Source organism: Centruroides vittatus, unplaced genomic scaffold (genome assembly GCF_030686945.1).
Source record: "Centruroides vittatus isolate TY-2023 unplaced genomic scaffold, ASM3068694v2 contig_370, whole genome shotgun sequence".
NCBI lineage: Eukaryota > Metazoa > Arthropoda > Arachnida > Scorpiones > Buthidae > Centruroides > Centruroides vittatus.
The window spans coordinates 1,783,844-1,796,076 of record NW_027122193.1 but is presented as its reverse complement, the minus strand read 5'-3'; the positions used below and the strand labels follow the sequence as shown (position 1 = coordinate 1,796,076).

General features: G+C 26.3%; 1 protein-coding gene across 1 annotated transcript; it reads right to left on the bottom strand.

Annotated features, from left to right (window-relative positions):
• Window positions 1-2,510: 2,510 nt before the first annotated feature.
• Window positions 2,511-11,014, bottom strand: LOC136975351 (pyrokinin-1 receptor-like). The gene is made up of 2 exons (XM_067270408.1): window positions 9,993-11,014; window positions 2,511-3,045 (listed from the first exon to the last, which is right to left on the bottom strand). Exons 1-2 carry the CDS (start codon window positions 10,888-10,890, stop codon window positions 2,519-2,521), a joined length of 1,425 nt encoding a protein of 474 aa, XP_067126509.1. The 5' UTR covers window positions 10,891-11,014; the 3' UTR covers window positions 2,511-2,518.
• Between the last annotated feature and the right edge of the window lie 1,219 nt (window positions 11,015-12,233).

The following is a 12,233-nucleotide window of genomic DNA, read 5'->3' as shown; positions in this document are numbered from 1 at the left end:
TACTTTTTACATCTTCCTCCTAGATCACCCCCAAGAGCAAAATCATAGTTATCCTATAGGCAAAAAGAGCAATTACCTGGGGACCCACTAACATGAGGATCCAAACCAATCTTTTATAAGAAAATATTTTCTCAAAACCATCCCTCGAAGAAAAATGCCTGAAGTCAACCCTGTACCTGAGGCCACCTAGGTACAGGATCAAATTTGCAAAGACCCAGCTTCAAGAGACCCAAGCAAAGTCAAATTTGCCTGGGTCCACTGAAGCTACAGTGCGATGTGTGTAAAAAGTAATAAAGACAAGCATTAGAATTAAAAATCACATTTATAATTTTAGTTATTTTAGGTTAACTCAAATCAGCAGAGTTACTTCGGAGGATCTTCCAAATCCAAAAGAAAAAAAAAATCTTGTAGTCCAAAATCATCACAAAGAATACGATTCGTGGCATGTGTCTTCATTGCTTATTATTCAATACTTATATAACAGTGAATTTCACTTAAATTATCATAATGTATCAAGAAATTGAGATCAGGGACTTCCAGGTTTCACGGTAACCTTTATTTTTCGAAGGGTCATAGAGAATAACTGAAAAATTTGGTTCGAACCAGTCTAGGGTCCTTGATCACCCTCTGTTACCTATGGTATATAACTTAAATAGAATATCTTGTCTGCTCCTTATGAACTTCTAAAATCCTTTCTGACACGACAGTCTCTGTTTACTATATTTCTTTTTCTCTCTTCATTCACTTAAAATTGCCTAAATTAATTTTCTAGAATTTATTACACAGATTTCAAAGTAGGCCCCTATACAAGTATTGGCCCTATAGCTACGGCCCTGTTATTCCTCTCGTCATTCCCATGAACTATGCACGCATGCAAATCAGATATATATATATATTTTTCTATAATTTTTAAAGCAAAAAAACAAAAAAACACATGAATAATTTAAACAGATACATACTGTATATACATGTTTTTATTTATTTAACATTTTATTTTATTTTATTCAATAAATTGAGCATCACATATATATATTTATTATATACACAAAAAGAAACATCACTTACTTAAAAACATTGAATTAAATATAAATTTTAATTATTTTTTTTTACACAATTTTAACAATATTACAATTAATTAATTAGTTAATTTTATAATTTTACTATAATTTAATTTTTATTTTTATTTATTAATTATTACATTCTGTATATAAAAATAACAACATAAAAGTTTCTATTTTTTTTTTTTTTTTAATTTTTATTTATTTATAATCCTGTATGAAGAGTAGTGTAACAATCAACAGATGGAGTCACATTAGATTTAAATGAACCTGTACTTTAACTTGTGGTTGTGATGTTTATTATAGATTGATTCATAAATATTTTAGAACCAGTTAAGTAATCACATGTTTAAAACATTATACACTAAAACTGTATAAGAAAATCTATTGGTTAATGATAAACGAACGTGATTTATAATAAATTACAATTTAATCTAAAGCATTAAATATATTCCTTAACATAGTTACAATTTCTATTCTATTCATTTACTATTCTCTTGACTAATTTCTTATTAATATCATTTATTTTTTATATAAAAGCAGAAGATTTATTAATATTTTTCACCGTAGAAACATTCTAAATATACTTAATTTTCCTAATTATTTTTTTAATTTATAAATATATTTTTTTTTTCTCGTATCCCCCCTCGTATAAAATCTTTGATTATCGACTTTATTTATTTAAATTTTAAATATATAAATTCCTCGGACGGAAAATATAATATAATTAAATTTTATTTATTTGAAATTTAATTACAAAAATTAATTCAAAAAAATCTGTAAATATATTTAAAAGTTTTTCCGTATTAACTGACTTTTCTGACTGATTTTTTTCGTGTTTTTTCGTTCTATAAAAAAGCATTAATGCCGAAAATATTTGAATATTAAAAAACTTTTTTAAAAGGCTGGAAGATGTTTAATGCTTATTTAACATTTTTCGGTTAATGTTACCTATGGTTCCAAAATGGCGGCTCGTCTCTGATTCAAGAGAACAGGGGAAAGAAAACAGTGGGTACGCACGTTCTAACCTAACCTAACCTATTCTAATAAATTACCATAATTATTACCAACAAAATTATTAGAATAGGTTAGGTTAGAACGTGTGTCCCTTCTTTCTTCTGTTCCCTTGAATCAGAGACGAGCCGCCATTTTGGAATCATAGGTAACATTAACCACATTTTCTATAGCGAATTGTAATTAACTAATTGCAATTTCAGCAAATTAATTGAGTTAAAAACTCATATATTTTAATTAAAAATGTCAACGTTTCTGTTTTAAAATTCACCAAATTAAAACTACATTTTATCATTAAGATATTTATTGAACAGTAAAACCTGTCTAAAACGGAACCGTGTTATTCCGGGTTTACAGAAGCTTTTTTTTAACGTTTTTTAAAACATTTTCACGCTCGAGGGCTTATTTAATTGTATTAAATATCTGTTAATTTTTTTTAACTATATTTAACCACGATTACTTCTTAATTTAGCCATAGATTCGGATAATTCGTTATTATCATCGCAGACGTTATCATCCATCATATGTAAATTACTATTATTGACGGAACTAATGTTTGTTATTTTATCTTCTTTACAGTCGTGTATACGGAATACGGGATTAGTATTAGTTCGTGCCAAGAATCGAGAGGTTTTTATATCTTTATCAGTATGTAAACAGTCTGAAACTAATGTAAAATCTGTAGAACGTATGGTACTATTATATCTAGAATTTAAATTTCTCATTCCTTTATTCCTCTTACGACCGAAGCAACGTGCTAGAGTATCGCGAAATGCGTGACGAAATTTTAATGACATTATACTGTAAAGTATAGGATTTATGGTAGAACTAACGTAGTAAGTAATGCCAGAAATATATGTCAATACTGAATATATGACTATGTTTGTGGGTGTTTTTTCCATGGCGTATACGGCCATTAATCGTTGCGCGTGGAATGGTGCCCAACAGATGAAGAATGCGACCACAACAGCAACTGAAAGAGATAAAAACAAACATTTTTTTTAATTAAAAACGTAAAAAATGCATTTAAAAATATAATTTTCTGTACTTAACTCTATGCTTACTTTTATGTAATTTCATGTACGTTTATGACTACAAAATTTGGTTAATGTAACCTATGGTTCCAAAATGGCGGCTCGTCTCTGATTCCAGCAAACAGAAGAAAGGAAACAGTGGGTACACATGTTCTAACGTAACCTAACCTATTCTAATAATTTTATTGGTAATAATTATGGTAATTTATTATATTACAATAGGTTAGGTCAGGTTAGAACACGCGTACCCACTGTTTCCTTTCTTCTGTTTGCTGGAATCAGAGACGAGCCGCCATTTTGGAACCATAGGTTACATTAACCCAAAATCATATCAAATATACATATTTCAAGTAATTTTATGCCCTTAAATATCTATATACACACTATTAAATCTAAATACTTCTAAATAATATAATTCTAAAGTCTAATTACTTCTAAATAATTATTTAGAAGTAATTAGACTTTATATATATTTTAATATATTACACAATTACTTATTACAAACTTAGTAATTACATTAGACACACAAATTTACATTATAAATACATAATATTGATCAATTCAAACATATGATTACTTCTAAAAATGATTTAATTATTAATTAGAGAAAATTATTTAAAGTAATTTAAATTAATTTATATAAATTTATCCAATAAAATAAGAAGAAAAATGTATTAATGTATGCATTATAATATTAAAATAAATTTTCACTGGAATATAATGGATATTAGTAAAAAGGGAGTAGAATATATTAAAATATTTTATTATTTTATAAAAAAAAACAAAGTAAAATTTTCACATCTTCTAATGGAAAGTAGAATAAACTCTAAAATAAAATTTGTTTATAAATAATTAAATAAATGAAAACATAGCAATAAAAAAATGTAAATTATTATAAAAGGATTATTTTAAAAATTAAATTTTATACTTAAAAAATTCATGTAATCTTTTCAAAAATGTGACATTTCAAATTGTGTGAAATAAAATTATTTTCACTACAATTTTTTTTTTAATTTAGATAAATATATTTGTAAAAAACACATCAAAGAGGATTAAAATTTAAATTTCTAAAAAATTAAAAATTCATTTTTAATCATTTAAATATAAACATAATTTTAATAAACATAAAAAAAAATTTTTAATAAATAAAAATTTAAAAAGTTCTAAAAGTTTAACATGCAACTTAGCTTTTAATTAATTAATAATAATAATTAAATATTAAGTCATATAAAACTGGAAGATAACCTTAGAACTTGCTTGTTTTTTTAGATATTTTATTTCTAATAAATCAAATTAAGAAGAGAAAAACTTGAATTTTTTTTTTTTTAATTTATATTTAAAAGCAAAATTTATTTTTACTTTAATTTAATATTTAAAATATATATATATATATATATATATATATATATATGTATTTATACAAATTAGTTTTAGATTTTATTATATTATTGCAAGCTTTGTATATATATAAAAAGATGAATGTTTTTGATCATCAGGGAAATTATCATGTGAAAAAAATTTAAAAGTAAAGTGAACAACATGTCATTTATTATCAATCGAAGCAAAGAACATAAGAAAAAAATTTTTTTTTTTTATGTTGTTTCATTTTATTATTTTTATTTGTAATGAGAATAGAATCAAATTGCTAGTTTGGGGATCTTATGGGGAAATTGGTTTAACCATTAATCTATTAAAGTTTCTTTTTTTTTTTCTTTATTGAAAAATGCTCTCTAATACTTCTGAAATCTGTTTGACCCACTTTTATACTTTGGGATGAAAATAGAGGAAAAAATGTGTGCCACGAATTGAATAATGAACCACTTTGTTAAAGCAAATGAGAATACTCTTCCTAATTGAGATGTTTGGCATCTTTCACTAAACACGATTCGAGCAAAAGATAATTGAATAAGTTAATTACAAATCTTTATAAATATTTCACTTAGAGAGAGCTTTTTTTTTGGATACGAGACTTACAAATAAATACGAAAGAAAAAAAAACGAATATATTGTAACTAAAAGCCTCACTTACTGACCATCTCCGTACGACTGTATATTTTAAATTACATAAAATTCTAGCATAAATTACTAAAATATTAGTAATTATATAAATTATTAAATCTTCTTAAACTTATTTGATCAACAGCATTTATAAATTTAGCTGATAGAGCAAGAAAACAAAGAGAAAAGGATGCTGTAACTAAGAGCATCTCTTATGGATCTTCATCCTGGATGCTGTTTATTCGAATAATCAAAACTTCACAAAATTCTACACATTAAAGTATATAAAATCCCAATAATTATTTTTTAATTACCATATTAATCCTGAGATATTTCCGGTTAAACTTTTAAACTTTTATACAGTAAGATAGTTTAAAGATCAATAAAATAAAAAGAAGGTTCATTCACTTCGAATGCTATTGTATTTCTACTAAAGTAGATAAAAATCAAAGCTAATATTAAATGGAACTATTCTTCTTCTTTTTATTAACGATCTAAATTATGTAAAAAATTGAAAGTATGAAATGCCTTTAAAGTAAATGTAAACGATAGATATGAATGGAAGATATCCGAATGAAAACAAACAAGAAAATGTCGTTAGAATGGACATTAAGAGAGAAAAAAATGGCTTTATGAAATTTAAGTCTATTTAATTCAATGGTTTGTTTTGATCGATGCTAATCAGATACGAATGCTCTTCTCGGTGAGTAGATCCCATTCAAGAAACTCGAGAGCTGTGGATATAAACTTTTTGTATATAACCAAAACTTTATTTAAAATGTTAATACACAGGCTTGAAAACCTTAATAAATTCGCTATAAAATTTAAATAAAATCTCTTTGAATATATATCATCGACTACTGAAAAATAAAATTAAAAAATATTTATTTCTCTCGATATTTTCTACAGTAAAACCTGTCTAAAACGGAAAACTTCCGGTTTACGCAGGTTTTATTGTAATTGGAATTCTTTTATTATTTTTTAAACTATTAATACATAAAATATAAATTGTATACTTAATAAATAATAAAAAAAATTACTTAGAATAAGCAAGAATTTTAATGAATTAACTTCAAATATTTTATATAAAAAGTAACTTTTAAAATAATATAAAATGCTCAAATTTTATATAATAATTAACATGTTAATATAAAATATATATATATATATATATAATTATAATGAGTTAGTTTTTAATTAACTTCATTATAATGTAATTTTATAGTATAGTTAATTTAGAACTATCTAATTATATTAAAGTTTTATCATCATTTAAAGAACGTTAATGACTGTATAATGAAGAATTGTGCTAATTTTATTTAAATCCTTGTATAATTTGATATTAGTAAACACACGACTTTATAAAATGATTGATTTTTCTTAACTGATAACATTAATTAAGTTAATTCATATCGAGTCATTCCATTAGGAAGTGGAGTAGATTCATTTATTCTTTCTTCTGTATGACAATTACATATCATGTTTGATCGCTGGATGATTTAATTAGTTAAAAACAAGTAAAAATGGAATCAAAATGGATACTTTATCCGCGAATAATTGTATTTGCAGTCGATGATCTAGAAATAATTAATTGCAAGCAGCTCAAGGTTATCAGCCATCGACATATAATGAAATTTTGTACTTCAACAGAAATCACTTTACTTTCACTTAAGTAATTCTACTTTTAAAAATGTTCTTATCTCTACGTTTTTCAGTGTTTTTTTATTTTTATTTTTATTAGTTTTTTGAATCGAGTCATTAATTAAATGGAGTATAAAAGTCATAATTCTAAGACATGTCACATACGTTGTGATGTCTTTTCCCTTCATTTTTCCGTCTTTTTCCTGGAAAAATCGTTTGAAATTTTATTTATAAAGTAATTTAGATATCCAATTTAAAAACTTTTTAACGATTTTTATATAGAGGATTCATTTTTTAACGTTCTAGAAGCTGTGAAATGTAATATAAGTTAACGTAGATCGTGAACTACCGATTGAAAATAACTGATTTTATATTTTTAGGATCATTCTGCAGGAGAGGTTTTTAAAGGACTCAGAATACAATTGAATGTGTGAATACATGTATGTAAAGAAAATCATTCGGTAGGAAAAAATTTTCGCATCATTTTCTGGAAGATTTATTTTTTAAGATCGACGACATCTTTCCAACCTCCTACAATCTAGTCACGTTACCATGACGACCTATTGGATGAAGTGATATGTTATAATATTTTTATAACAATCTCACAATTGTTAATAAAATAGTATTTTATTCATTTTTAAGAGATTTAATATTTTATTTTCAGTGTTATATGACATTTTTTTCCTCGACTTAAGTCGACATTTACTATAAGTAAACAAGAAAAAGAATGAAGATTATGATGTAACGTATCGTGTCGTGATCCATTTTAAGCATCCTTACAAAAGATATTACGAAATTTCTTTAACAAAAAATTGACATTTTGAAGTTTATTTTTCTTCAGTAAAGCATACATTTAAAAACAAAAATCTTTCAAGAGGACTTTTACATGCCGATTATTATGTAAAAACCTAAACGAAAAATCAAATAATCCGCATCTAAAAGCATTACTTTTACTCCACGATGAATTTTTATATGCTTTTCTTATGGCATTTTTTAAAAAAATAAGAACCTACCAAGCGATGGTTTTAACATAAAACTTAACTTCAAAAATATATATTTTATAATAGGATATATCGATTCAGATATGTTAATATAAAAGTAAAAGAATTTACAGAGCACGTACTACACGTCATTCATAAAATTTGCAAGTTGTTATCACAGCATAAGATGATGGAAGGAGCAAAATGTTAGTAAAAATAACTTAAATTTTCTCCTCCTCCCCCCTCAAAAAATAAATAAAATCAAAAATTCCTCTATCGATACGCACCACTACTTCTATCGAAAGTATTAAAAATCTATATATATATACTTTAATGTTAACGTCCTAGTTTTTTCAAAGAAAACATTTAAAATGTAATAAAATATAAAATATAATTTAATTTTAGATGTAATAATCTAGCATCACCACCGTTTAAAATATAGGTCAGGTTTATAAGGGGAAGAATATAAGTATAAAGTGATGTAGAGCAGTAAATTAAATGATTTGTTCTGCTCTTATTTCCAAATAATGCACATTTTAAATGTTTTTTTAAATCGAGGACAAGCGATTATTTTATATTAAAAACACGCAGAGAAAGTCACAGATATTTTCGTGCTCTTTTCTCACATGTTGACTCATTGTCACCGTCCCTTCAATACGTCAGATATGTGTGCCATATGTAAATATATGTCTAAATCTTGTTTTTTTATTAAAAAAAAGACATATAAAATTCTTTAGAATTGAAGAATTTTTTGATATATAAGCCGATATATGTTATTTTATAAGGTTAAATTTTTAGAATGTGGAAATATTTCCGCATAAACATTTGTTATAAATTTATAAATTTGGCATGATTTTTTGGATCGTGTATCCACTTAAATCGATTTATTTACCAAATTTAAAAAGTCAAATTTTATTTATATTATATTTCTTTTGGAAAAATGCCCAACTTCCTAGTTTTTTGTTACCAAAAAAAAAAACATAGGAAGTTGGGCAAAGAAACACTAGCGTTATAGTAAAACCTATTAGTTTAGACTTCAAAATAATAAAATAATCTCTCATTTTTTTCATATTTGTAATATATATACATATATAAAAAAATTTAATAAGAATAGACTTTATTTTACATTAGTATTAGTATATAATTTACCTAAATTTAGGGCATGTAAGGCGATCTGTATGTTGGAAACGAACAGTTAATGATCTAGTTGTTGACAAAAAACAGCGAGTGTAATCTGCCTTATTAGATATATTAAAATAATTTATTAGTTAAGCTACACTTGACCCATATAAAAGTAATTAATTTGGTTGTTTTCTCCTAGAAAAGATAGTTAATTCGTGAAGAAAATTCATAGTTTATATACTTTTAAAGGAGTCTTACAAATTTGCAAAAGCCTCGTAAAATTATTATTATTTTTTTTAAAAAAAAAAAAGCCTAATAAAAAGCAAATGTTTTAAAAATTATTTTTATAACTTTAATAAAAATTGAATTTTGATTTTTCAAATTATGACTCGTCACTTTAACTTGTCAGGATAAAAACTTGCTCGTCTTATTTTTTACGTAATTTCGATATAGTGTACAGTAATTAAATTGTCAAAGAGATAATGGCATACCATTAACACGCCTTAAAAATCATTTTGCAATTAATAATTAAAATTAAATTTCCTTAGTCAGCGAAATTTTACAATTATTTAAATTGAAATTTTCGAAATGTGATTTTAGATTTCATAAACAAATCATCAGGTTATTTATTACAAGAATATTACAAGAGTATTAACTCTGATGATGCAACAAAGGTACAAATTACATGTAACATGTACCATTGTCGCGTAGAAGTTGATTGATAAACAATAATATAATATATATATATATCTTTGGAAACTATAAGCTAGACAGTTGAAATTTCGTATTCGATTCGTCTGTCTGAATGTCTGTACTATTTATTTGTTAGTTTTTTCTCTTCCAAGATTTCTAGGAAATTGAAAGCGTTAACGCTGGACTCTTGTAAATACGTTATTTCTCTGTTCTCCTATCCGTACATCCGTCTATTCCAAGGTTTTTTTTTTGTTTTTTTTTTTTTTTGAAAAATAAGAATTAATCTAGTACAATAGATAGTCGGAGATTAAGGACATTCACCCCTATACCAGCAAATTTTACTTACATAAAGCTTAAATTATTTATTATAAATATACTATTTCTGTACTTAAAACATTAAAAATACAAATAAAAGTTTTTCGATTATTTATTAATTAAATAACGTGACTTACCCAACATCTTAATAACGGCTTGTCTAGATGAAGACGTCTGTCGGTTGATCCCATGCTTGGAAATGTGCCTTCTATCAACGTGTATGGAAGGACTAGCATTTCTTCTCCACCCATTAGTCATAGGAGCAGAATCGGTGGGAACACAACGAGATAAATTTGAAGATTCGCGCAATTTCAACCCAATTAATACGTAAAGAGCCGAAATTATAGTCATGGGCAAAATAAAAAATAAAAAAGTCGAACTTTCGAAAGCGTGTTTTAAAGGATTTTTAACTGTGCAAATAGTTGTATCTGTAATGGCAACATCATTCGAAGTCTCTACGACAATTCCAAATTGGACTACTAATGGAGTTGCAAACAGAGCTGCCATTATCCATATTACAATTATAAATTTTACGGCTCTAGAGAGTTTGGACATAGTTTGAGCACGAAGAGGGTGACAAATTGCTAAATATCTTTCGACTGTAAAAGAAGTTATAGTTAAAATCGAAGCGTTCGTAGAAGTTTCGGACGTTAGACCTCTAAAAATACAAAAAAATTCACCAAAAACGTAAGGATAACGTACCCAAAGTTGATACATTTCTTGAGGAAGTCCCATAATCAATAACAATAAATCGGATATTGCAAGATTGAAAAGATAGTAATTAGTTGCAGTGTGCATGTATTTGTTACGAGTAATTACTACACACGTGCACACATTTCCGATCATTCCCGTAATTAAAATAATGGCGTAAACAAATGTCATCGGTATGGCAATGTACAACGGCTCCATTTTTGGTCCTAGATCCAAGGAAGATTCATTTTCTTCCGTGTCGTTTTCGATCAAAAACAGTACAACAGTTGACAATTCTTCGACACGTGTTTCAATTCCGGGATTCATGATGAAAATTTCCGTCATACCATATCAAAACACATCCTTACTAAGTGAGGAACCGTGCCAAAATATTTTTCACAATCGACTTATATATGCTAGAAGACGAACACAGAGTATGACAGAGCGGAAAAATATCGTTACGTGGACAGTGTTGCCGCTTATTTGGTATTAACTGCCGTGTGCAACTTGCCAGCCCTTTAACCCCGTCTCTAGTCATACGTCACACGCGGGCACGTGACATGCGCCAGCCATTGACAGACACCGGTGGCTGACACACGAGTTAACTGATCTGCTGGATGAAAGGGCAATTGATTCACTTCCGAAAAATCGTTCCGACGGGACATTATATATTTCTATATAACACAAAAGGACCGAGTGACTTTATTACACACAGTCACAATAACATAGGGCCGATGACACAGTTCAGATTGCTTTTTTGACATTGAATGTCGTTCTGTAAATACCTGAACGTCCAACGACCCCTTTGGGGGTACTTAACAACAATGATTGCCATTAACACTACTTTCATTAACTATAGATAATCTGACAGAGATTGATTTAATGAAAGCACAATTAAGAATAAATTAAAATTTATAATATTTCTCACTGTCACCTTTCCATTTAAATAATATCTATTAATAAAAAAGTAATTGTTCTAGATAACCGAATATCATCACAAGTAATTTATATAAACTTTCTTTATTTTTATTTACTTTTATACTTTATCAAAAACGTAATTTTCTCATCTTTAACTTCAATTTTTTTCATGAAAAAACATTATTATTTTTTTAATCTTCAACTACAACCCACTCAAAGAATGAAAAAAGAAAATTCTTTTAACATCCGACTCCATTTTAAAGAAAAATGTGTTTTTAAAACATGTAAATAGATTTTAAAATGCTTTTTTATTATTTATTTCAAAAATTACGGTAATTTCTTTAAGTCGATAAACAAACAAATTAAAAAAACCGTTAATTTAACCTTGAGATTTGAAAAATATGTTAATTAACTAAAGTAAATTTACAATATGAAATTAACATTTAAATTTAAATATTTAAATACTAAAATAACGGTCATATATATAATTGTTTTGTAATTTATTTAATCATTAATTCGCTCGTTAAATAATTTTAAAAATAACTTTATTGAGTAACTAGCATAAAGTACTTGCCGTTACTGTAAACATTTTATTATATTAAATAGATTTTGGTAGAATGCATAAAGTTTGCATAAACTTATATAGTCTTTAATAACATTGTATCATCACACATATAAGATAATCTGCATAGATAAGTATTATTTTTTAAAAAATTCTCATAATCTCTATCCAAACATACAAAGACCACGATAATCACGTATAATATTTG